Below are 27,395 nucleotides of genomic sequence, written 5' to 3' on the forward strand. Positions count from 1 at the left end.
CTAGCGATTCACCTGCCTCAGCCTTCTGAGTAGTTGGGACTACAAGCACATACCAGCTCGCCTGGCTAATTTTTATATTTTTAGTAGAAACAGGGTTTCACCATGTTGGCCAGGTTAGTCTCAACCTCCTGGCCCCAAGTGATCCACCAACCATGGCCTCTCAAAGTGCAGGGATTACAGGCATGATCTACTGTGCTCAGCCCTGGTCTTTGGTGGTTTGAAGTCTGCTTTATCAGAAACTAGGTTTGTAACCCTTGCTTTTTTCTGTTTTCCATTTTCTTGGTAAATTTTTCTCTATCCCTTTATTTTGAGCCTATGTGTGTCTTTGCCTGTGAGATGGGTCTCTTGAAGACAGAATATCAATGGGTCCTGGTTCTTTATCCAGCTTGTCATTCTGTGTCTTTTAACTGGGCATTTAGCCTGTTTACTTTTAGTATTGTTATGTATGTATTTGATCCACACATAACATGATGCTAGCTGGTTATTTAGCAGAATTGTTTATGTGGTTGCTTTATATTGTCACTGGTCTGTGTACTTCAGTGTTTTTGTAGTGGCTGATAACAGTTTTTGTTTTCCATATTCAGTGCTTCCTTTAGGAGCTCTTGTAAAGTAGGTCTGGTGTTAATGAATTTCCTCAGTATTTGCTTGTCTGAAAAGGATCTTATTTCTCCTTTGCTTATGAAGCTTAGATTCACCTGATATGAAATTCTGGGTTGGAAATTCTTTTCTTTTCTTTTTTTCTCATTTATTTTATTTATTTTCTGTTTTCTTTTTTTTTTTTAAATTATACTTTAAGTTTTAGGGTACATGTGCACAACATGCAGGTTTGTTACATAGGTATACATGTGCCATGTTGGTTTGCTGCACCCATTAACTCATTAATTACATTAAGTATTTCTCCTAATGCTATCCCTCCCCCTGTCCCCCACCCCACAACAGGCCCTGGAGTGTGATGTTCCTTGCCCTGTGTCCAAGTATTCTCATTGTTCAATTCCCATCTATGAGTGAGAACATGTAGTGTTTGGTTTTCTGTCCTTGTGATAGTTTGCTCAGAATGATGGTTTCCAGCTGCATCCATGTCCCTGCAAAGGACATGAATTCATCCTTTTTTTTTTTTTTTTTCTAAAGACAGAAACTTGCTCTGTCGCCCAGGCCAGAGTGCAGCGGTGCCATCTTGGCTCACTGCAAGCTCTGCCTCCTGGGTTCACACCATTGTCCGGCCTCAGCCTCCCGAGTAGCTGGGACTACAGGTGTCTGCCACCATGCCTGGCTAATTTTTTGTATCTTTAGTAGAGACGGGGTTTCACCATGTTAGCCAGGAAGGTCTCGATCTCCTGACCTCATGATTCACCCGCCTTGGCCTCCCAAAAAGCTGGGATTACAGGCATGAGGCATCGCACCTGGTCAAACTCATCCTTTTTTATGGCTGCATAGTATTCTGTGGTGTATATGTACCACATTTTCTTAATCCAGTCTATCATTGATGGACATTTGCGTTAGTTCCAAGTCTTTGCTATTGTGAATAGTGCCACAATAAACATATGTGTGCATGTGTCTTTATAGTAGCATGATTTATAATCCTTTGGGTATATACCTAGTAATGGGATTGCTGGGTCAAATGGTATTTCTAGTTCTAGATCCTTAAGGAATCGCCACACTGTCTTCCACAATGGTTGAACTAGTTTACACTCCCACCAACAGTGCAAAAGCGTTCCTATTTCTCCACATCCTCTCCAGCATCTGTTGTTCCCTGGCTTTTTAATAATCACAATTCTAACTGGTGTGAGATGATATCTCATTGTGGTTTTGATTTGCATTTCTCTGATGACCAGTGATGATGAGCATTTTTTCATGTGTCTGTTGGCTGCATAAATGTCTTCTTTTGAGAAGTGTCTATTCATATCCATTTCCCACTTTTTGATGGGTTTGCTTATTTTTGTCTTCTAAATTTGTTTAAGTGCTTTGTAGATTCTGGATATTAGCCCTTTGTCAGATGAATAGATTGCAAAAGTTTTCTTCCATTCTGTAGGTTGCCTGTTCACTCTGATGGTATTTTCTTTTGTTGTGCAGAAGTTCTTTAGTTTAATTACATCCCATTGGTCTATTTTGGCTTTTGTTACCATTGCCTTTGGTGTTTTAGTCATGAAGTCTTTGCCCATGCCTATGTCCCGAATGGTATTGCCTAGGTTTTCTTCTAGGGCTTTTATGCTTTTAGGCCTAACATTTAAGTCTTTAATCCATCTTGAATTAATTTTTCCTTAAGGTGTAAGGAAGGGATTCAGTTTCAGCTTTCTACTTATGGCTAGCCAGTTTTCCCAGCACCATTTATTAAATAGGGAATCCTTTCCCCATTTCTTGTTTTTGTCAGGTTTGTCAAAGATCAGATGGTTGTAGAGGTGTGGTATTATTTCTGAGGCCTCTGTTCTGTTCCATTGGTCTATATATCTGTTTTGGTATCAGTACCATGCTGTTTTGGTTACTGTAGCCTTGTAGTGTGGTTTGAAGTCAGGTAGCATGATGCCTACAGCTTTGTTCTTTTTGCTTAGAATTGTCTTGCAATGTTGGCTCTTTTTTGGTCCCATATGAACTTTAAAGTAGTTTTTTCCAGTTCTGTGAAGAAAGTCATTGGTAGCTTGATGCAGATGGCATTGAATCTATCAATTACCTTGGGAAGTGTGGCCATTTTCACGATGTTGATTCTTCCTATTCATGAGCATAGAATGTTCTTCCATTTGTTTGTGTCCTCTTTTATTTCATTGAGCAGTGGTTTGTAGTTCTCCTTGAAGAGGTTCTTCACATCCCTTGTAAGTTGGATTCCTAGGTATTTGATTCTCTTTGAAGCAATTGTGAATGGGAGTTCACTCATGATTTGGCTCTCTGTCTATTATTGGTGTATAGGAATGCTTGTAATTTTTGCACATTGATTTTGTATCCTGAGACTTTGCTGAAGTTGCTTATCAGCTTAAGGAGATTTTGGGCTGATACGATGGGGTTTTCTAAATATTCAATCATGTCATCTGCAAACAGGGACAATTTGACTTCCTCTTTTCCTAATTGAATACCTTTTATTTCTTTCTCTTGCCTGATGGCTCTGGCCAGAACTTCCAACACTATGTTGAATAGGAGTGGTGAGAGAGGACATCCCTGTCTTGTGCTGGTTTTCAAAGGGAATGCTTCCAGTTTTTGCCCATTCAGTATGATACTGGCTGTGGGTTTGTCATAAATAGCTCTTATTGTTTTGAGAGACGTTCCATCAATTCCTAGTTTATTGAGAGTTTTTAGTATGAAGGGCTGTTGAATTTTGTCAAAGGCCTTTTCTACATCTATTGAGATAATCGTGGTTTTTGTCATTGGTTCTGTTTATGTGATGGATTATGTTTATTGATTTGCGTATGTTGAACAAGCCTTGCATCCCAGGGATGAAACTGATTTGATCATGGTGGTTTTGATGTGCTGCTGTATTCAGTTTGCCAGTATTTTATTGAAGACTTTCGCATCAATGTTCATCAGGGATATTGGTCTAAAATTCTCTTTTTTTGTTGTGTCTCTGTGAGGCTTTGGTATCAGGATGATGCTGGCCTCATAAAGTGAGTTGGGGAGGATTCCCTCTTTTTCTATTGATTGGAATAGTTTCAGAAGGCATGGTACCAGCTCCTCTTTGTATCTCTGGTAGAATTCGGCTGTAAATCCATCTGGTCCTGGACTTGTTTTGGTTGGTAGGCTATTAATTATTGCCTGAATTTCACAGCCTGTTATTGGTCTATTCAGAGATTCAACTTCTTCCTGGTTTAGTCGTGGGAGGGCGTATGTGTCCAGGAATTTATCCGTTTCTTCCAGATTTTCTAGTTTATTTGCATAGAGGTGTTCAAAGTGTTCTCTGACGGTAGTTTGTATTTCTGTAGGATTGGTGGTGATATCCCCTTTATCCTTTTTTATTGCATCTATTTGATTCTTCTTTTCTTCTTTACTAGTTTTGCTAGTGGTCGATCAATTTTGTTGATCTTTTCAAAAAAAAAAACAGTTCCTGGATTCACTGATTTTTTGGAAGGGTTTTTTGTGTCTCTATCTCCTTCAGTTCTGCTCTGATCTTAGTTATTTCTTGCCTTCTGCTAGCTTTTGAATTTCTTTGCTCTTGCTTCTCTAATTCTTTTAATTGTGATGTTAGGGTGTCAATTTTAGATTTTTCCTGCTTACTCTTGTGGTCATTTAGTGCAATAAATTTCCCTCTACACACGGCTTTCAATGTATCCCAGAGATTCTGGTACGTTGTGTCTTTATTCTCATTGGTTTCAAAGAACATCTTTATTTCTGCCTTCATTTTGTTATTTACCCAGTAGTCATTCAGGAGCAGGTTGTTCAGTTTCCATATAGTTATGCAGTTTTGAGTGAGTTTCTTAATCCTGAGTTCTAATTTCATTGCTCTGTGGTCTGAGAGACAGTTTGTTGTGATTTCTGTTCTTTTACATTTGCTGTAGAGGGCTTTACTTCCAACTATGTGGTCAATTTTGGAATAAGTGTGATGTGGTGCTGAGAAGAATGCATGTTCTGTTGATTTGGGATGGAGAGTTCTGTAGATGTCTATTAGGTCCACTTGGTGCAGAGCTGAGTTCAAGTCCTGGACCTGGATATCCTTGTTAACCTTCTGTCTCATTGATCTGTCTAATATTGACAGTGAGGTGTTAAAGACTCCCATTATTATTGTGTGGGAGTCTAAATCTCTTTGTAGGACTCTAAGGACTTGCTTTATGAATATGGATGCTCCTGTATTGGATGCATATACATTTAGGATAGTTAGTTCTTCTTGTTGAGCTCATCCCTTTACCATTATGTAATGACCTTGTCTCTTTTGATCTTTGTTAGTATAAAGTCTGTTTTATCAGAGACTAGGATTGCAACCTCTGCTTTTTTTTGCTTTCCATTTGTTTGGTAGATCTTCCTCCATCCCTTTATTTTGAGCCTATGTGTGTCTCTGCACATGAGATGGGTTTCCTGAATACAGCACACTGATGGGCCTTGACTCTTCATCCAATTTGCCAGTCTGTGTCTTTTAATTGGGGCATTTAGCCCATTTACATTTAAGGTTAATATTGTTATGTGTGAATTTGATCCTGTCATTATGATGTTAGCTGGTTATTTTGCCCATTAGTTGATGCAGTTCCTTCCTATCATTGATGGTCTTTAAAATTTGGCTTGTTTTTGCAGTGGCTGGTACCAGTTGTTCCTTTCCATGTTTAGTGCTTCCTTCAGGAGCTCTTGTAGGGCAGGCCTAGTGATGACAAAATCTCTCAGCATTTGCTTGTCTGTAAGGAATGTTATTTCTCCTTCACTTATGAAACTTAGTTTGGCTGGATATGAAATTCTGGGTTGAAAATTCTTTTCTTTAAGAATGTTGAATATTGGCACCCCCTCTCTTCTGGTTTGTAGATATTCTGCCAAGAGATCCGCTATTAGTCTGATGGGCTTCCCTCTGTGGGTAACCCGACCTTTCTCTCTGACTGCCCTTAACATTTTTTCCTTCATTTCAACCTTGGTGAATCTGACAATTATGTGTCTTGGGGTTGCTCTTCTCGAGGAGTGTCTTTGTGGTGTTCTCTGTATTTCCTGAATTTGAATGTTGGCCTTCCTTGCTAGGTTGAGGAAATTCTCCTGAATAATATCCTGAAGAGTCTTTTCCAACTTGGTTCCATTCTGCCCGTCACATTCAGGTACACCAGTCAAACGTAGATTTGGTCTTTCCACATAGTCCCATATTTCTTGGAGACTTTGTTTATTTCTTTTTACTCTTTTTTCTCTAAACTTCTCTTCTTGCTTTATTTCATTAATTTGATCTTCAGTCACTGATACCCTTTCTTCCACTTGATCGAATTGGCTATTGAAGCTTGTGCATGTGTCGCGTAGTTCTTGTGCCATGGTTTTCAGTTCCATCTCATCATTTAAGGTCTTCTCTGCACTGTTAATTCTAGCTAGCCATTCATCTAATCTTTTTTCAAGATTTTTAGCTTCCTTGTGACGGGATCCTCCTTTAACTTGGAGAAGTTTTTATTACCAACCTTCTGAAGCCTACTTCTGTCAGCTCATCAAACTCATTCTCCATCCAGCTTTGTTCCATTGGTGGTTAGGAGTTGCGCTCCTTTGGAGGAGAAGAGGCACTCCAGTTTTTAGAATTTTCAGCTTTTCTGCTCTGGTTTCTCCCCATCTTTGTGATTTTATCCACCTTTGGTCTTTGATGTTCGTGACCTACAGATGGGGTTTTGGTGTGGATGTCCTTTTTGTTGATGTTGATGCTGTTCCTTTATATTTGTTAATTTTCCTTCTAACAGTCAGGCCCCTCAGCTGCAGGTCTGTTGGAGTTTGCTGGAGGTCCACTCCAGACCCTGTTTGCCTGGGAATCACCAGTGGAGGCTGCAGAACAGCAAATATTGCAGAACAGCAAATACTGCTGCCTGATCCTTCCTCTGGAAGCTTCATCTCAGAGGGGCACCTGCCTGTATGAGGTGTCAATTGGCCCCTACTGGGAGGTGTCTCCTAGTTAGGCTACACGGGGGTCAGGGACCCACTTGAGGAGGCAGCCTGTCCATTCTCCGAGCTCAAACACTATGCTGGGAGAACCACTGCTCTCTTCAGAGCTGTCAAGACAGGGATGTTTAATTCTGCAGAAGTTTCTGCTGCCTTTTGTTCAGCTATGCCCTGCCCCCATGGTGGAGTCTACCTTGCTGAGCTGCAGAGGTCTCCACCCAGTTCAAGCTTCCCCTGGCCACTTTGTTTATCTACTCAAGCCTCAGTAATGGCAGACACCTCTCCCCCTGCCAGGCTCCTGCCTCGCAGGTCAATCTCAGACTGCTGCACTAGCAGTGAGCAAGGCTCCATGGGTGTGGGACCCTCTGAGCCAGGCATGGGATATAATCTCCTGGTGTGCCATTTGCTAAGACCATTAGAAAAGCACAGTATTTGGGCAGAAGTGTCCCGTTTTTCCAGGTACCATCTGTCATGGCTTCCCTTGGCTAGGAAAGGGAAATCCCCCAACCCCTTGCACTTCCCAGGTGAGTTGATGCCCCACCCTGCTTCATCTCACCCTCCATGGGCTGCATCCACTGTCCAACAAGTCCCAATGAGATGAACCAGATACCTCAGTTGGAAATGCAGGAATCACCCATCTTCTGCACTGAGCATGCTGGGAGCTGCAGACTGGAGCTGTTCCTATTCAGCCATCTTGGAATGGAATCCGGAAATTATTTTCTTTAAGAATGTTGAATATTGGCCTCTAATCTCTTCTGGCTTGTAGGGTTTCTACTGAGAGGTCTGCTGTTAGTCTGATGGGCTTCCTTTTGTTAGGTGACCTAGCCATTCTGTCTGGCTGCCCTTAACATTTTTTTCTTTCATTTTGACTTAGGAGAATCTGATGATTATGTGTCTTGGGGATTATCTTGTAAAGTATCTTACTGGGGTTATCTGCATTTCCTGAATTTGAATGTTGGCCTGTGTAGCTAGATTGCAGAAGTTCTCTGGGATGATACCCTGAAGTATGTTTTCCTAATTGATTCCAGCCTCTCCATCTCTTTTCAGTACCCAAATCAGTCATAGATTTAGTCTCTTTACATAATCCCATATTGGAGGTTTTGTTCATTCCTTTTTCTCTATTCTTGTCTGTCTGTAATTTCAGAAAGACAGTCTTTAAGCTCTGAGATTCTTTCCTCTGCTTGGTCTATTCTGCTATTAACACTTGGAATTGCATTGTGAAGTTCTTGTAGTGTGTTTTTCAGCTCTGTAATGTCGATTATGTTCCTCTCTGTACTGGTTATTTTGACTGTCTACTCCTGCATTGTTTTATCATGTTTCTTAGCTTCTTTGCATTGGGTTACAACATGCTCCTTTAGTTCAGCGAAGTTTGTTTGCTTGTTTTCCTCCACATTCTGAAGACTACTTTTGTCATTTCAGCCATCTCAGCCTCAGCCCAGTTCTGAACCCTTGCTGGAGAGGCGTTGCAGTCATTTGGAGGAAAGGGGGCACTCTGGCTTTTTGAGTTTTCAGTGTTTTTGCACTGATACTTTCTCATCTTTGTGGGCTTATGTACTTTTGATCTTTAAGGTTGCTCACCTTTGGATGGGTTCTTTTGTGTTTTCTGTTGTTGTTGTTGTTATTGTTGTTTTTTCTTTTTCTTTTAACAGCCTGGCCACTGTTCTGTAGGGCTGTTGTGTTTGGCTGGGGTCCATTCCAGACCCTAGTCACCTCGGTTTTTCTAGTACCTGAAGGTATCATCAGTGAATACTGCAAAACAGCAAAGATGGCAGCCTGCCCCTCTTTCTGGGAGCTCTGTCCTGGGGGCTACTAATCTGTTGCTTGCCTGAATGTGCCTATACAAGGTGGTTGGAGACCCTGGTTGGGGTCACTAGGAATGAGATCAGGGACCTGCTTAAAGAATCAGTCTGGCTGCTTTTTGGTAGAGCAGCTGTGCTGTGCTGAGGATCCCTTCTGCCCCCAGTCCAAGGCCTACAGGGTGGACTAGCTGAGATGCCCAAACAGCAAAGGTGGCAGCCTGCCCCATCTCATGGGCACTCCCATTCTGGGGAGAAATTAGAACTCTGTCGGTCATAGAACACGGGCAAGCGTGGCCAGGGGCCCCAGCTGGGAGGCCCCGCCCAGCAAGGAGGAATGGATCCTGCTCCCTTTTACAGAAGCAGTCTGGCCACACCTTAACAAGACAAGCCATGGAGTCCTCGGAACCATCTCTGGTCCTGTCAGCTTGGACTCACCAAAGCCCGCAGGCTGGAATGGCTGAGTCACTCAAAACAGCAAAGATGGTGACCTGCTCCTCCCCCTGAGCACCCCATCCCAGGGAGAAATCACACCTCTGTCCACAGAATATAAGCAGGGTAGCCAGAGACCCTGACTGGGAGGATCTGCCCTGCAAGGCGGAGTGGATTGGGTTCCTGTTTGAAGAAGCAGTCTGGCTACACCTTGACAAAACAGCTCTGCTGTGCTGGGGTGCTGCCTCTGTGCTGGTCAACTTGTACTCTCCACAGCCTGCAGGCTGGAATGGCTTAGTTGTCCAAACAACCAAGGTGGTGGCCCATATGTCTCCCCCAGGGAGAGATCAGAATTCTGTCCATAGAAAATGGGCAGGAGTGGTCAAAGGTTCCAGATGGAAGGTCCTGCCCAGTTAGGAGGAATGTTTTGGGACACTGCTTAAAGAGGCAATCTGACCACATTCTGGCAAAGCAACTATGCTGTGTTGTGGGGATCTTTCCTTGTCTGGACCATTTGGATTCTCCAAAGCTCATAGGCTGGAATGGCTGAATTGACCAAATAGCAGAGATGGTGGCCGGCTTCTGTCCCCTGGGGCTCTGACCCATCTCAGGCAGGTTCCACCCTGTTGCTAGTAGCTGGCTGGAATCCAAGCCAGTAGATCTTATCTTGTGAGGTGCCGTGGAAATGGGGCCCACAGACTGACACTGTTTGGCCCCCCGGATTCAGCTCCCTTCCTAGGGGTATATATGGGTCTCCTGCCTTGCCGAGGATCCCAAAGGCAGAGTAGGTAAAGCTCCTGGGTCGCTGTGTGTGCCTGAGCAGCTGCTCTGCTGAGACTCCACACAGTTCTGTGTGTCGGACCGAAGGCCCTATGGTGTGGGCTCACAAGGGAATCTCTTGATTCAAGAGTTGCAAAGATCTGTGGGAGAAGTCTGGTTTCCTGGGATCACACATTCACTCACTGCTTCCTGTGGCTGGGGTTGGAGGTTCTGTTGGCTCTGTGTTGCTCTCAGGTAGGCTATCACCCCACCCTGCTTTTCTACGTTCTCCATGGGTCGAGCTGTTCTCCTGATCAGCCTCATTGCGCAGTACCTGGATATTTCAGTCGAAGGTGCGGTATTCACTTGCTCCTTTCATTCTTTGTGAGAGTGAGGTACTGCAGCTGCTTCTAATTGGCTATCTTTGCCCCGTCCCCATCAGTTTCCTTTCTAGTACATCACACAAACCATAGCAAAATAAAATGTGTAATACGTGCTTGTATTAGTTTAATTACACTTAAGATTATGAGTCACAGAGATGCTTAGAGAATAATAGAAACTCCTTCTTTCTTTCCTTTATTGTCAAGCTCTTAGTTACCTACCTGCTTCTGACCACATTTAATTCACAACTCAGGGCTATGGTTTCGATAAGACCTAAAGAATTAAATCAGTTTTCCAAAAAAGAAAAGCCAAGCCCTAAATATGCCTACCTCAAATATGTGTTATCTGTGCAAATTAAGGAAGAGTAAGGATGGACGCTTAAAATGCTAGACAGTTGCTCCTTACTTAGTGTTACTTCTATGTCTACTCACCCATCTAACATAGTTACAATCATCTTATTTGCCTACTCTCACGTGCTCATTCTATCTTTCCTGGAATGCCTAAATTCCTTCAGCCTGTTTCTGTATCTTAACATACTGTCTAACCCTCTCCCTGTCCTGGGTGGAAGGGACTAACAGCTGTTTTTATGAACAGAAGTATCCTCTCTGTGTGTTTCTCCTATTTAGGCATAGATAAGAATCACAGGATTCTAAGGTTTGACGTTTCATTTGGCCTGACCATCCTCTCCAGGAATTCCCTTTTCTTTTCTTTGTCCCTGTCAGGTGGTGTTTCCCCTTCTTTAAACATGTCCTGTGATGATAAGCTTACTCCAGTAGGCATTTTCAAATTGAACATCTCTCTTAGATTTTTCATTCGTTGAACCAAAATCCTTCTCTGTAATTTTTATCCTTTGTTCTTAGTTCTACTCTTAGGGTAGTATATCTTTTTCCTTTCCACATGTTAGACCTTTGTAGGTTTGTACCTTGAGGCACACATATCTTCTCTGCTCCAGATCAAATAGTATTCATTTCTTTCACCATTGGTCATGGAGCTTAGTTTTAAGCCCCTTTCCTTTTTGTATTTATTCTCCTCTAGATACAGTCAGTGCCCCTGGTCTCCAGGGTCCATCTCCGTTCTGTAAAATGGAGCCATGAAATGAGCAGGATGTGTATATATACACACACATACATATATATATATGTCCATACTAACTTAAGAGACACATGCACCTAAGCTTTCTAAAGGGGAGAAGTAGGTTACATGAGATCATGGTGTGAGAAAGTGTTAAACAAATGAAAGGGTCTACTCTTCCAATTTTGGCCCTCTTTGGTTCCAGTGACTGGGGCACAAGGAGAAGACATGAAAAGATATACTAAAAATCAGTCCCGATTAGGTTTAGAGAAGCATAAGTGGAGATGAAGGTGACTTACATTTCATGCCCGTTCAGGAAAGAGTAACCATTCTAATACCTCCTTCTCAAAGAGTGCATGTTTAATGGAACATCAGCCAATGATTTATGGAAAAAAAGCAGAGTGTCACCATCAAATGGGGAACATCGAGAAGCCTTCATTTTAGTGCATCCACCTTTCCTAACTTATTCTGCAGGTCGTTTTGCAGTTGAAGCCATAAGGAAGGCAGTTTGTCACTTCTTTTTGAAAGTCCAGGTTTGTGTGTACCAGCATTAGCAAAGCCAGGAAAGCATCTTTGATAGATACACTAACTGTGCTACGGGGTGGCCTCTCATGAAAGATCCTGGAAACCTAGAGGCTTATGAATATGGATACTAGAAAAACACTGTAGACTGTGTAGGGCCAATTCTAGAGTTTGAATACCTAAAAATTCACTTTATTATATCAAGATCTTTTTTAGCCTCTACAAGTAATATCTGTTTTTAACATGAAGGAAATAAATCATGTCATTGTTTAAAATTGCAAGGTATGTGTATATCAAGCAGCACAGAGCTAAATTATGACTTTGAAGTTTTCTCACTGCAACATTTACAAACCCAGTCCAGCTTGTGGAAAACCATGGACATATTTTGGTTTGGCTCAGGGCCTTCTTTTCATTTTCCAGGTCACTGAGTGCAAAGGATAAAAAAAAAACCCTGTAAATATTTTTGAAGCACAGGTTTATTTTTCCCTCTTGCAAAATTAAAATTGAATTATTTACTTTTATCCAAGGGAACTAATTTGTTCTAGACAAGAGGCTGACTCTCTACCACTCAAAAATGCTTTTTAGACCGATTTCATTCTAAAAAGAACTTAATGTTACTTCTATGACTTTTGACTTTGTGATTTCCAAGGAAGTCTTATTAGAAAATGAACAATGACTGCAAAGGAGATTTTCATTCTCAACACGTTTTCTAGCATTAGGGTTGGATCTTCTCTTTTCTATATGATTTCAAGTCTGATTAGTTTGCACACATTGCTGTGTGTCCCTGGTCTTCCTTTTGCAAAAAGACTTTCCAAGCTTCTTACCTTTAAAAGTAGCAAAAGGTGTGTTTAGGTGTTGACATTTAAGTTCCAGTGCTTGTTTTGCTTTTAGTTACTTTAACCTACCTGACTTTGTTCCCACACCTCTTGACTACAGACAATATTGTTCCTGCTCCCCATAGATGCAGTTAGAACCAGTGGAAATAAAGTGTCTATGTGACAGCACTAAAAATAAATACGTTTTTAAAAATAAGAAATTAACAGTATACATCTGGGGCTGCTAGAGCAGAATTAAGAGTAGAGTCTGTGTGAAGAATTGGGTGTTTACTGAGCTGGGTCAGAGGAGGGTTATACTGCACTGACATTGTGTCTCCTCTTTCTCTCATTGCAAACACACATGTACACTTCATCTCTATTCTAGTTCCAAGTCTGCTGCTGACATTCTAGTAGTTAGGCCTAGCGTGCTTCTCCTTCAATCCAGTCCTGGACAAATGCAGGTTCTTCAGGAACTAGCAATTCTGAGGGGTCCACATAAACTTCAAGCTTCTCTTCATTTGGGGAATCTCTCAGAAACCACGTTGGTCTGGGTGTATTTTTCTCTTACATTTGATTGACAGGTTGAGAAACCTGGATTGCTGTTCAGCCAGCAAAGAACCTCTTTATGAGTTGTGGCCTAGGTTGCTACTTTATAATATGATTTGAAAGGTACTTGAAGGCCCATGCTCCAAAGAATATCGTTCCAGAGCTTGTTGGGCTCGCTTTAGGTTCACTATTTGACACCAACTTCTTTGTGTCAACATGGTTCTCTCCAAATTCCATTTTTACAAAGCAGACATTTCCTTGGGAAGACTAAGGCAGCTTGTTTTGGTCTGTAGGTGGGGAGGGAGTAGATAGAAAAAGAGACACTAGTGTTAAATGAAATTTGGCCTAAAGCTGCCTCCATATGTAACAAACTGTAACCTAACTTAATATGTAAATACACTACAACGTAACTTGCAGTTAGTATATTCTTGGCATGACTAATTGAGTTTTGGCCAATCATAGCAGCTGAGCTTTCAGCCAAGCAGGGTCTGTAAACTACTTAGACATGTCCAAATAAGGCAAATGCAGAGCTGTCACCAGTCAGGCTATTTCTACACGTCACTTCCTTTTTCTGTCTATAAATACTGCTTGCTCATATTGCTGGATGGAGCTTTCTTAACCTTTACTGCTTCCGAATGCTGCCTGATTCATGAACTGTTGCTTTGCTCAAATAAACTCTGCTAAATTTAATGTATCTACGTTGTTTTTGTTTGTTTGTTTGTTTTTGGTTTGTTGTTGTTTTTTTTTTAACTAGAATGAGGAAGTCTGGATGATTAGACAAGATTTTTTATTTTTATTTTTTGGTTGTCATAAGTCTATATCCAACTGACCTGATGTCAGGCCCCCTATGCCAAAGCTCATGATAGAACCTGCCTAACACAGACTCAAAGTTCTGGAGTGGGAAAGAGTGAGGAAGCCTGGTCTGGGAAGTCCTATAAGTAGCATTGCATACAGGACACTGCATCTGATTCACTGTAAGCTTTTAATGAGTTTTCTTCTACCTTCTGTCTTTTTGGTCCAGTTAGATGCTTTTATACTGGGTAATATATTAACTGATCATTTTGCATCACCTGGAAAGTTGTTAGGCATTTTGAATAAGGAAACAGAGCTAGTAGGGTCAATTGACTGACCATACATAGCGCATGTGACAAATTTATTGACTTCCTAAATCTGCAATGGGATTTCTGATATAGCAGACTAATGAGGATGCATGTGAAAGAGCAGTGAATACAACTAACTTTGAAGTGAATTTTAGTGCCAAGCACTTCTCCCTGGCACTACCTTCCCAGGCCTTACCTCACCCTGCCCTTTCGGCTCTTTTGTTGATATATCTGTTTCTAATCCCTATTGGTCAACATATTTTATTCAAAGGCGCATAGACAAAGGTATTGTCATCAGATTTTCAGGAGATTCATATCTCTAACAGATAGCTAATAAAATGAATGATGAAATTATCTCAACTATTGACTTTAACAAGATGACATTTAGATAGTGATAAAATACACTTTGCATTTAGATGACAAAATGTGCTCACGAGTACAGCATGGGGAAAGATGTGACTTGCTAGTGCTTTATGTTAAAAACACCTGAAGGTTTTAACAAAGCCATTGGTGAGAAGCAACTATGAGAAAAGCAAATACAGTCTTAGATGCAACAAGATTTGGATCATGAACAGTCACAATTAATTGCACTCTGAGACTATCAGAAAATGTGTTGTGCTTCACATTGGGTCCTGCAGGACAGACGCTGATAAATTAGGATATAATCAGAAAAAGATGCATGGGTGTGTGAAGATGTCTGAGCAACATATCCAATGTGGAAGACTGAAAAGAAGAGCAGAGAAGTGAGTGAGTAGAATAGACTCGTTCTGTTTTGTTTGAGAGAGAAGAAGTAAGGCCAAAATGTTTAAATTGATTCAATATACAAAAACTAGGATATCATGTGGGCTAGAGTGCTTTATAACACATGTTTGCAAGTACAAACTGAATGACCATCTGCTACATTGGCCACATCATATGGCATAGAGTAGGCATATGATAAATATTTGTTAAATGTTACATACATGTATGTGGAATGCTAGGAATGCTGTAGAAATAAATAGTGGGAGGCTGGGCTTGATTAATGGTTCTAAATAGTGTTCTGCAAGATTTTGGTCAATGCCCCCCTGAAAACAACATTATATTGTCAAAGTATCTTGCAAACCCCTATGCTCAACAGACTCAAACAAATTCCTTTACTGATGGACCACACAGAAGGTTTGATATATTACATTTAGTATATTAAACATATATTATATATGTATTTCTAAGAGGAGCTGTATAAAGACAATAGAACTTGTCTGGGCATAGAACAATTTTGGCAGCACACTGACTGGAGTATTATCACTTAGAATACTTGTCTGCGGAACATTGAACTAAATTTGCTTTATATTTTTTCCAATTCTCTTTTATGTTTTCAAAGAGATGGGTGCAGATTGCCCATATGCTTCTAGTAAACTTTGTAGTTCTAGACCCATCTTTCTGGATCCTGTGGCTGTTCTATAGAAATGTATTAACCAGGATAGTGAAAAAATTATCTCCTCTTTTTCAGCTCTATAATTTCTTCTTTGGTATACTCTCGTGTTTGAAGTCTAATTCACTCCTAGGAGTAAGTACCAACATTTATGATTTTCTTGGAATACTTTTATAATACAAAATTATTATCTTTTAGGCCTTTCCAAGACTCCTCATAAGGAGGAAAATTCTCTCTCAGAATGCTTAAAAACATCAATGTACACAAATTATTTTCCTACTTTATTTATTATAGGTTTGTGGTCACAAGGAGTAGTCATCATCCTTAGATGAAATGGGTAGGGACAAATTTCATGTATTGCTCTACCCAAAGTAAAGGAGTCAGAGGGTTTCTAGGCAAACAACATAAAAGCCTCCTGTATTAACCAAATGAGCAAAGAGCACATTTCTTGAACAGTATTTTTCAAAGCTTAACCTCATGTTTGAACAACCCCAGATGACTTACGTTTCTGGCTTTCTTAATTGTTGGTTAGCTTTCAATGCCTGAATTCAGAAAAATTAGAGATGGAAAAATCCCCCAACAGGTCACCCAGCTCATTTCTTTAAAGGAATTAATAGATGAATCTCATAATGTAGTCCCTGGTTTTAACATTCTGGAGGATGGACCAGGGGTTTCATTTTAAATTCAGAAATATTGGGGCCAATTTCAGTCCTAGGATGAATTCAGAGACCACCAAGAGAGGTTCCTATGTCCTACTTCTGCTTTCCCATTACTCAGAATGTGTACAGTCACAAACTGAGCAGTTAAGTCATGATAGATCCTGGCTTTTCAACATGGAGCTGGCAAGGGAAGGGGAGATAAGAAAGATGCAATCACAAGACTGAAAAATGTCAATGTCAGGGGAAGAGGGCTAGGTGTTTATATCCCTGCATTGACCAGTTTTTGGATATGGGCTGCTTCTGGAGAGAGATGCAAACTGGGGCAAGATGACTTTCTTCAGCTAAGAGCAGTTTTAGGAAAGAGACTCAGGCAGCTGAGAAAATGAGTGCTTCAGTCCTGAAGGGATCTGGGCAATGCACCACATCATTCATTACACCCACCCATCATGCTTGAACTTGTTTCATGCAAACTGTTCTAGGAACAGCTTCGTCAAGATTCTGATTGGTCTAATAGAGAGGTTCTAGTCCTACTTTCCTGGATACTGTGGTTGTTTTATGCAAATATATTTCCCAGTTTTAGTGTGCTGACTATCTCATCTTTCCCAGCTGCATAATTGATCCTTTGGTATATTCTCCTGTTTGAGGTCTAATTCATTTGTAGGGTCAAGCCAGAACACGTATGAAGGTTAGTGGGATTAACTATAGCCTGTGTTGGTACAGATAGTTGCAAGGCCGCTGCTAATACTCATTGTTTCCCTCTTAAAAACTACCCATTCTAGATTTCGCTCACTCATAGCATATCTGGTGGTCTTGATGTCTAACTGGTAAGGGAGTTAGAGCTCCCTTCTTGAGAGTTGGAGCTCCTGCACTATGCTCTTCTAGATCATGGCTGATACATCTGTCCATTTAGTATCATGATTGGGCACAGGCATATCAAGAGATGTTTCAGTGATATCAGATTCACTTTCCCTCCTTAGATTGTGTAACAGAAGCCCTACCTTCTCCTGATGAAATGACCTTCTCCCGACATCAATTACCCCTGTTAGGAAGCCCTACCTTGTCCTGAAGTCCATTACCCCTGTTAGGAAGATGACTCCTTCATTTGCCGCCTTGCATGAAGAGCCTGAAGTTACTGTGAAGCTTTAGAACGTAAATGAGACTCTTCCTATGTTTCATGGTGAAAATATTTCCTCTTCCTAAACCACAATTTCCAGGCCTATAGGTTAGAATTATAGGAATTTAAAATATAAATTCCTCATGTGGTTTACAAATGATGACAAGTAAGGTCACTCCTGCTTCCACACATTATTGTTGGACACATATAGTCTACCTATTGGGGACACAGCCCTGTGCAATGCTTGGTAGTTTAGGGTATGTAACACATCCTGGATTACGGTGTCTCATTCTTGCCAGTGAAGCAGAGTAGATTAATCTGTTTTGTTGTGGACTGACATCCATGGCCAGGGATACTTACTGGTGGAAGGGACATGGCAGAAGGTATATCTAGGAATAATCAGATGAGTAGCAATGTCTGGGTTCCAGAGGAGGGCCACCTAGGATAAAATAGAACCCTAGTTCATAAACAGAGGCAAATAGAGGCAAAGCAGAGGCAATAGAGGCAAAGCTTCAGGGTTCCAAGTCAACATGAATTTAGGATAGAATTCACTCTCATTAGAGTTCTGTATTATGACAAGGAAGCATTAAAATTGAAGAACTGATGGGAAGGCTACTAATGATGGACAATTAGGACATCAAGAACTTAAGGTACACATAGCAACAGATTACCTACAGATTCCCTCCATTGAAAGGGTAAGGGTACATGGTGCTTGCATATACTATTACTACTATTACTACTACTATTACTACTACTACTACTACTACTACTACTTCCACTAGTACTACTATGTAAGAATGTAAGTTTAGCTCCTTTCTAGTATGAATTACTTTAGCTACAAAAATTTCAAACCCAGGTGAGTACAAAAATGAAGATAATTAATTTTCTAGTCTTTTTTGAAACTGCATGCTGCTCAACATAGGTAGCCATGGCCTTGTGGAGGACAGGAAGAGTGAAGTGAGTACAAACTAGCCAGTGCTCTTTACAGCGTTTGGCTATGAATCCTGCAGACTGCTCTTCATAGACAATTATAGATACTTGAGGTATAAGTGTGAGTCTCCAAAGAGTCATTGTCTTGCCATTTTTAATATCCAGACCATAGTAATAATAGTACAATACAATAGAAATAGCTAACAACTATTGAGCACTTACTACATGCCAGGCAGTGTTTTGTGCACTTTACATATATTAACTTGTTTAATGTTCACAGCAACTCTAAGGTAGGTACTAGAATAATCTTATTTTACAGATAAGGGAATTGAGGCCCAGTGAGATTACTTTACTTGCCCAAGATTGACACATTCTCAGTGGTGGAGCTGGCATTGAAAACTGGGAGACCTAGCTACAAAGTACTTATTCTTAGACACTCTTCTACGATGCAAATTGCTTTTATGGGTGGTGGCAGAGTAATCTGCTTATGTTAAACACTTTGGTTCTCAGGCTAAATTAATCTACGGAAAAACCTTACTAAGATGAGAAAAGGGGAAGAGAGTAAGACCTGTAACATGCTATTTTGTGTGTCTTAATTCTGAAAGACAAGGATATATCAAAAAAAGAAATTATAGAGCTGAGATGGTAGATAGATAAAATTTTGACTAAGGTAGAAACTACATTAAAAACATCTTCATCAGATTGGAAAGTGTAACTATACAATGGGAGGCTGGTAAAAATATATGGGCTATTTGTACACAACTCTTTAAGAAACTGGCTTAAAGAATTAGATTTTATGAGGTCACTATAAGTAAATTGCTCAAGAAAATAGAATTACCTGCCCTTGGGACAGTCACTTAAGTCACTTAGATTTTAAGCTCTCAAATTCTTCAACTGAAAAATTAGGGGATTTAAATAGATTATTGCTGAACCTCTTGCCAACTCAAAAACTATAAAACTAGTGTTACATAATGAATAAAACAAGCTGGAGCAAGAAGATTCTGGAGCTAGAAGATGCTGGCTGACTATTCACTATTTACCACCTGAATGACTGTCACAGATTTGGTTCCCTAGGAAGCCGACTCTAAGATTTAGAGATTTGGGTGCGGGTGGTTTATTGGGGAACAATACATGAGAGGGGTGAGGAAAGTAGGGCTAGCCAGAGTGAGCATTTGAACTGTGATGTAACTGCAGTATATGTCTGAGCCAATTTTACTGGTGAACTCTGAGGCTGGGATCACCATTTAAATAGTCCTGCCTGTTTTAATGGACTTTTGGCTAAGATGGAGTCTACGGAACTAAGGCTCCATCTGAGAAAGAGGGGGGATTTACCTTCTCTTCAGAAACAACTAAAGACACAGGCAATACATATGAAAAAATGGCTTTCAAGACCCTGGACATGAGGCGATTAAAGATGGCTATTGCTATGAGATGGAAAACAGAGTAAGTCCTATGACTTCTCCAGCCTATTGCTTTAAGGGAGTTTCTAGGCCATGGCTTAGGGAGAGGGAACCAAGGTGGAGTCCAGTGGACATTTTGAATTGAGATGGAGTTGAGAATTCTAGAAAAACATAGTGACTATATTTCACATGGCAAAATACTGCAAAGGAGAGAGTGAGAGGGATCCCTGGATATCAGTGGAGGGCACTCTCGTGTACACATAGAGGACTGATTGGCATTTGTGTGTGGGGAGATTACCATTTAAGAGGAATAGAGGAAACAGTGGCTGCTGTTAACTCAGGGCTACGATTATTGTCATGGGACATTGGGCGCAGTACTCAGAAAGGTCTTGCCTCAGTGTAGGGAAATAATTAGCCTTAGATTAAATACTGATTAATTTTATCCATGATTTAACTGAATTTAACTGAAGCCTTAGATTAAATACTGATTAATTTTATCCATGATTTAACATGATTTAACTGAATCCCAAAGCAAAGCTCAGGAGCACATACAGAAATAGAAGAATATCCAGTACACAAAAAGGTAAAATTTACAATGTCTGGCATCAAATAAAATTAAGCAAGAATGCAGAAAAGTAGAAAATTGTGATTCATAAGTAGAATAATCAACCAATCAAACCAACCCATAACTGACATTATGTTAAAATAGCTATTGTAATAATTTAAATGTATCAAAGACATTTAAAAAGATAAGCAGAGGTATGGAAGATATGAAAACATCCAGATCAAACTTCTGCTGATTAAAACCACAATGTCTGGGATGAAAAATACACTAGATGAAATTAATAGTAGATTAGATATTGCCAAAGAAAAGGTTAATGAACCTGATGACATGTTAATAGAAAGTGTCAAAAATAAAACACATAGAGAAAAGCATTTTGTAGAAATTGAAATAACATCAGAGAGTTGGATTACTTCAAGTGGTCAAATGTGCATGTCATTGGACCCTCTAAAGGAGAGGAGTGAGGGATGGAAGTATTTGAAAAAATAATGGCTGAAAATTTTTCTGATTTTATGCAATCCAAGAAAGTCAATAAGCCTCAAGAACAAGAAAAATAATAAAAATCAAGATAGGTGTGAATCAATTTGGTCGAAAGCACTAATAAAGAGAAAAATGTTAGAAGCCGCCAGAGATAAAAGACGCAGTATATACAGTGGAACAAAGATAAGAATTACAACGAATTTTATATCAAAAAACTGTGCAAGCTAGAATTTGGTGGAATATCTTAAAATAATTAAAAGAAACATGGCAACTTGGGATTCAATATACAGTGAAAATATCTTCCAAGAATAAAAACAAGCATACAAAACGTAAAGAATCCTGCAGACCTGAACTATAAGAAATGTTAAAGGAAGTTCTCAGGCAGAAAGGAAATGACACCAGATGGAAAGAAGAGTGAAGAAAACAGGAAATGAAAACTACATGGGTAAATATATGAGATCTTTTCTTTCTTTTTTTTTTCTATTTTTCTGTAGAGACAGAGTCTCACTCTGTTTCCCAGGCTGGAGTGCATTGGTATGGTCATGGCTACTGAGATTACAGGTGTGGGCCACTGTGCCTGGCCTGGGATATTTTCTTATTATCTAAACTTTAAAAGAAATTATTAAAATTATTTAAAGCATGAATAATAAACATGTAGCGTGGAACCTATAGCAAATGTAGAAGTAAAAATATAACATATGTAGAAGTAAAAAATAATTGAATTGTTTAGACTATTTACATATAATGTGATTATTGATATAGTTAGGTCTATATTATTGACAGTTTTTGCCAATTGTTTTTTATTTGTCCCTTTTGTTTTCTCTTTTCCTTTCCCTCCTTTTTTCTCTTCTTCTAGATTATCTTGATTCAGAAACGTTTTTGACTTTGATGCATAAGAGATGAAAAAACAAATGAAGTGAGCCCTGTATTTGCCACAATTTGAAATTGTGAAATAGGAAACGGGAAAGTCCTGGAAAAAACATACCAGATTCCATTCACGGATTCCAAAGTAGAGAGGGTTTAGAGAATTTATGGCTGGGTGAGTGCTTTCCAAACTTCCGTCTTTTCATGTAGTTATTTTTCTAATCAATACTAGATATGAGATGAAAAGAATCTCCTATTTTGGGTAAGGTGGGCCATGATTTAAATATCTCAGTATTTTCCCAAAAGAAACCAGATTTACAAGTGAAAGTATCACAACAGAAGTTTATTATGGAACAATCACATATGTTGACTCTCCTTTGACCCTCACTGCAGTGCACTTTCATTACTTATCAATGTGGGGGTGGGAAAAAGGGGTGCAGCCAGACAAGAGAATATACAGGAAACAAGCATTGTATATGAGTCTATGTATTTCAGTAATGCTGCTACAAGGGGATACAAAATCAGGTGCCAGACTCCAGAAAAAGCGAGATTTTTTCTTCCCCCAATCTCATTTGGCCCCTCGGCGCTCCCTGAAGTAGCGATTATAGGCAGCGTTGTATCCATAAACCATGGCATAGCGTTCGCAAAGTCTGTAGTCATCACAGGCTTCCCTGTTGAGCTCGTGGACAGGCTTAGAGCGTTCTCGGATCCTAGAAAGTGGAAAAAGAGGCCAAAATTGAGAAACATAAAGTGGAAAAATAAGAAAATGGAAAAGTAGAAGAAAATATTGGAGAGACTTTCTCTCCATGCCCACCTATATTAAGAGATATTTAAGGAACAGGGAGAGGCCGGGTGTGGTGGCTCAGGCCTGTAATCCCAGCATTTTGGGAGGCTGAGGCGGGCGGATTGCTTGAGGTCAGAAGTTCAAGATCAGCCCTGCCAACATGACGAAACCCCGTCTTTACTAAAAATACAAAAATAGCTGGACATGGTAGCACGTGCCTGTAATCCCAGCTACCTGGGAGGCTGAGGCACGAGATAGTGCCACTACAATCCAGCCTGGTCAACAGAGTGAGACTCTGTCTCAGAAAAACCAACCAACCAACCAACCAAAAAAACCAGGGAGGGAAGGCAGAACAGCGGATTTTTTTTTTTTTAAATGACAATAGAAGTTTTCTTTCTGTCCTCCTTTCTCTCCTCCTTCCCTCTCCTTTCCAGCTCTTTCCCCAAATAGTTTTCTAATAATTCAGTTGTTTTCTGTATATTGTTTTTAAGTTTTTGATTTTAAAGTACAATTAGGAATAATGTATATAATGAAAAACCTGTTTCCCACTCCAATTCAGGTCTGTGATCTACACTGGGAAAAATGAGCGCTCCTCATGAAGTTTGTCACTGACCTTTCTTGGACTTTAGCTCTCCATCTCTGCTGAGGGGATATGAAGGTATTTGCATTTCTCCTGTTAATGAAGGGATCTTAGAACAGAAAATAAATAAATGCAGTTTTAGTGACACATAGCTGAAAATATTTCCATGAATATTCTTTGACCCAAATATATCTGTAAGTGCCTTAATTTCTGCAACTCATATAAACAGAGATTGACAAAAATGAAAGGAGGATATAAAGTAGATTTCATTAACTTCCTGATCAAATGAAATCAGTAATCAATCTATGTGTCTTACAGACTTGTCATATGGACTTTGTTGGTTTTGCCTTTGGACGATCACTTTCCTTTTCTTAATTTCTGTATTTCTACTTGGTAGGTTTTAAATTCCTTTTGAGGAGAAATTCTCTGTCCTGAAGATTTATGAAGCATAACTCTAGATTGCCGGTACATGAACAGTTTAAACACTATAAAAATAATGAATAAATTAAAAACAAGAGTGATGTGCCATTTCCTCCTATGCTCAGTCTTTTATAAATCCAGCTATTCAATAGCATTCAGCTGGCTGGGTATGGTGGCTCACGCCTGTAATCCCAGCACTTTGGGAGGCTGTGGTGAGTGGATCACTTGAAGTCAGGAGTTCGAGACCAGCCTGGAAAACATGGTGAAACCCTGTCTCTACTAAAAATACAAAAATTAGCCAGGCATGTTGTCATGCACCAGCTACTCGGGAGGCTGAGGCATGATAATTGCCTGAACCTGGGAGGTGGAGCTTGCAGTGAGCCGAGATCACACCACTGCACTCCAGCCTGGGCGACAGAGTGCATCTCAAAAACAAAAACAAAAAAAGCAAAAAAGCCAAAAACCCAAAAAAACAAAACAGCACTCAGCTTAACGTGGCGCCTGTGGTCTCCCAGCTGACTTGGCGTCCAACTCTGTGCTTTACCATTTGTCATTACTCCTCGTTTTCCATCTGTGCAGTTGACATGGTGCCAATTTAAAATTTCCAAATGAGATTTTATGGCTTCTGAATATGTTGCCTGTAGCTTAAATCCCATATTGCACTACTTCAAGCTTAAAAAATTGCTCCTTTGGCAATTTTTATAGTCATTAGATTTAAAACTTTACTTTAGTTTTTCAAAAGAGGCCCCCTTTTCCCTCCCTGTTATATATCTTACCATCTTGTTTATTTAAAAATAGGGAGAGGTTCTTTAATGCAAGAGATTTAAATAAAGAATTTAAATATACACTTACAAAGTTCATAAGATTCCATGCTTTCATGCGATTCTGGAATTAAAAAAAAATTCGTTATATCACTGCTTAGCAATGATTCCTTATGTCATTATTTATCAGTTTAGACACTGTAATAGTTTAAATATAGGGATGGAAGGAGAGGAAAGAGTGTAAAAATGTGAAGAATATATTTGGCAGTGTGGTTATTACAAATTTCAGGAATTTGGGATTTGTGAGGTTTTTCTCTAGCTCTGGCCTTGCTGTGGATATCTCTGTATTTTAGTTTCTCTGATGTTGAAGGAGGGAGTGGCCATTTTCAACTAAAATTTCCCAAGGGCTATGACGTCTTCAGACAAGCAAAATAAGACACTTTAAGTGCTGTACAGAAGTCTCCAGAGAACCTTCTTCTCTGGATTATTCAGAGGCTGTTTGAGAACAGGGTCAAAGAGGATTAAGAAGGATCCAGAAGACAGCCAGGTTTCTCCAGGCAAGAGAACTACAGGGCAGCTGCTCTGCTGGGCTTACCAGGACAGGTTTCTAAGAGGGTTCCGAAAGCCTCTTAAGAACCTGTGTAAAATTGGCAGCCACAGAAACCACTGGCTCCAGCTGACAGCTCACCCTGGGCATGATGCCAGTTCAGAGAGAGAACTGAAACAATATCAAAGTAGAAGTTTTCTTCTTTCTGCCACTCTCCTGAGCACGGCAGGTACATTTTGGAATAAGAGGCTTCTATTAAGATTTGCCAGCAAGTGAATTTTTTTCAAAAGTTAAAAAGAAGGTGAAGAAATCAAATCCTCTGATATAGAAAATTTGTGAGTATAAGAGTGAGAAGCATAATCTTTGTTTGTTAATGTGATTTAAATTTAAAAACTGAAAATATTCACATAATTGAAGCAAAAGACTGAAATAAGTAAATAACTTTGCTTCAGATTTCCTTTTATAAGCTTTGAACAAATGCAGGTATATTTAACAACATATAGGAAACAGGCAAAATTTATTTTCTGACAACAGAAGTTACGAAAATGATTATTTTCTAAAATTGTTTTGATGTAAAACTTTATTTTAAAATTCATTAACCGAACAAACATCATAAGTTCATGATATTGTCCAGTCCCTAGAAAGGGCTATACTTAATACTTCACATGAAAATTGATTTTCTCAAAGGCAAGTGGTTTAAACAATGCCCTTAACCCGTTGATACCAAAGTCTAAATAAATATCCTTAAAAACGAGGATGCAGGGGGCTGGGAATTTGATATCTTCTTTCTGAAAGATCTGAGTTTCTAGATATATAGAGACTTACCACTGAACGGGTTTGCCTGTTAAGTTGCAGAAGACTCTGGATATTTAGGATATAAAAAAGACTTAATAGAACAGATCAGTTTCCGTGGAGACTGGGAAATGTGAAAGTAATGGTACTTTAAGATTATAACAGAGAAAGGGGGAAGAAGAGGAGGAGGGAGAGGAAAAATAGACGTAAGCCAAAGTCAGAGGCAGAAAAGTAAATACAGAGAAACGGTAGAAACGTTTCTCACCATAACACGAAGTTACCACCACTAAGGCGGCCAGGATGGCGAGAAGGACCAGGCTCTTCATGGTCTCGTCCTGCAGGTCAGTCTCAGGGTCTTGTGTAGCAGCAGTAGGGAGACAGGCTCCTACAGGATGTTAGTGGAAGGCTGTGAGGTTTTTATAAGAACCAGAGCAGTTGGGAGGGGAAGAACCAGTGGGAGAGGGCTGGAGAAGGTGGGGAAGGGTTGGCACTGAACTAGCATTGGAACTTTTCCCGAACAGTCATTCCTTCCAGATATTATCTACTCTGAGTGGGCAGTTTTCCCTCACTCCTGGACCTGACTGCGCTACAGCAGGATGCTGCTCTGGTGCAGAAGTTGTGGCCATCGTATGCTTGGGGACAGACCTGGACAAAAGCCCACAGAGGGAGTTGCCACGAACACATGATCTACCCTCCTGGCCAGGCCTTTTGGGTTTGGTCCACAGACAGAGCCCTAGTGTTCTGTTTGTTACCCTGATTGATTGATGAGAGGTTTTGGTGGGGAGAAAGGACTTCACTTTCTTTTCTTTTCTTCTTTTTAACCTTTGCCTCTTCTTCAAGGAGGACTTCACTTTCTATGCTGATTATAATTTAGACATCTTCCCAGTAAATCCTAGACAAATCTATCAATCCCAGACTAATCAGGCATTTGACTGGGCATATGCATCTTTGGCATTTTCCCAAGGGTTCAGCAGGGTGGAGATATCCAATGGCCCATGAGTTCTGTTTCCTTAATCGACACCGTTGTAACTTGCCCATTCAGTTTTGTGACGTTCGTTCAAACCTGTGACCTAGTCCTCTCTTAGGCAGCGAATCAGTGGTGGAAAGTGCAACAAGGATAAGCGGACACTGTTCTCTTATTCCCGAGGGCATTATCTCGATAATTAAGTAACTCGATAGACTTTTTAGTGAGTGGCAGATGTGCTAGGTGTTGTGGGGGATGTACAGACAAACAAGACACCTCCCTAAGGAAGTAAGTAATAGCTACTCACTATTCACTTTGCTCTTTCACTGTAATGTATCCTCAAGCATAGGTTTTCACTGCACCGTCAGGCCCAGAAGTACTAGCTTAGTTTCCCACAGGAGGATTTCAGTTTGATGCCGCTGGTTATCTTGTATAGAGAGCTCTCTTTTTTTTAATTCCTTTTTTTCCCCTTCTTTTGCAATCACAAAATCTGTCCTACCAGATGTGCCTCTGTTGCTTGGGAACCCAATAGTTTTCTTTGCAGACGACAGACTTGAGTCACAGAGCAGCAGATTGTAGAAGAGCTACAGCTTCGGGACCTCTGACTCGAACTGCAACAGCAATAGGGCTGGGTTGGGGGTGCGGTGGATGTTATCTTTCAATACTGATTATTTCAAGGAGCAGTGATGAACTTGATGGAGCCTCACGCTTCATTTTTTTTGTCTTATTGGGATGGAGTTTCCCTCCCACCCTCCGTCCTGTGAAGAGCTTTTATAAATATTAATAGAGTCCCCATTAAAAGAAATAGCTACTTTGAAATCTGAAAGATTGAGTTCTGAGGGATCAATAAAATTCAAGTTTTCCCTCCAAAACCTAAGAAATAGATTCTCTGTGAGAAAATCTTAAAGAAAATCTCAGAAAGAAGACCATATATGTTCATACTTGATAAATTCAACCTTCACAATTTCCACTAACGAGATTGGCAGTTGTTCCGCTCTTTAAACCACAACCTACTCTGAGTGTTAGTTTCAATGTCAATCTTGCAAGATGAATCACCTGAATCATTATACGATCAATGAATAATTTAAAGTGCGAAAGCCAGTTCACTACATTGCATGATTTTTGGGGAACAAACTAGCCATAGATAAAAGTTTTGCATGTACTTAGCTTAGTAATTAATCCCCAATTA

General features: G+C 40.1%; 1 protein-coding gene and 1 long non-coding RNA gene across 2 annotated transcripts in view; one reads left to right on the forward strand and one right to left on the reverse strand.

The window, feature by feature from the left end:
- Positions 1-22,800, forward strand: part of LOC141406949 (uncharacterized) — a 32,271-nt gene extending 9,471 nt beyond the window's left edge. Inside the window, exons 2-3 of the long non-coding RNA XR_012420050.1 lie at positions 21,351-21,533; positions 22,702-22,800. This is a non-coding gene — a long non-coding RNA (uncharacterized lncRNA). The remainder of the gene's footprint in view (positions 1-21,350; positions 21,534-22,701) is intronic.
- MGP (matrix Gla protein) lies at positions 21,687-25,631 on the reverse strand. The gene is made up of 4 exons (XM_005570218.4): positions 25,508-25,631; positions 23,995-24,027; positions 22,756-22,831; positions 21,687-22,068 (listed from the first exon to the last, which is right to left on the reverse strand). The coding sequence occupies exons 1-4, from the start codon at positions 25,566-25,568 to the stop codon at positions 21,927-21,929; spliced, it is 312 nt and encodes a 103-aa protein (XP_005570275.1). The 5' UTR covers positions 25,569-25,631; the 3' UTR covers positions 21,687-21,926.
- Between the last annotated feature and the right edge of the window lie 1,764 nt (positions 25,632-27,395).

Source organism: Macaca fascicularis, chromosome 11, assembly GCF_037993035.2.
Source record: "Macaca fascicularis isolate 582-1 chromosome 11, T2T-MFA8v1.1".
Taxonomy (NCBI): Eukaryota; Metazoa; Chordata; class Mammalia; order Primates; family Cercopithecidae; genus Macaca; species Macaca fascicularis.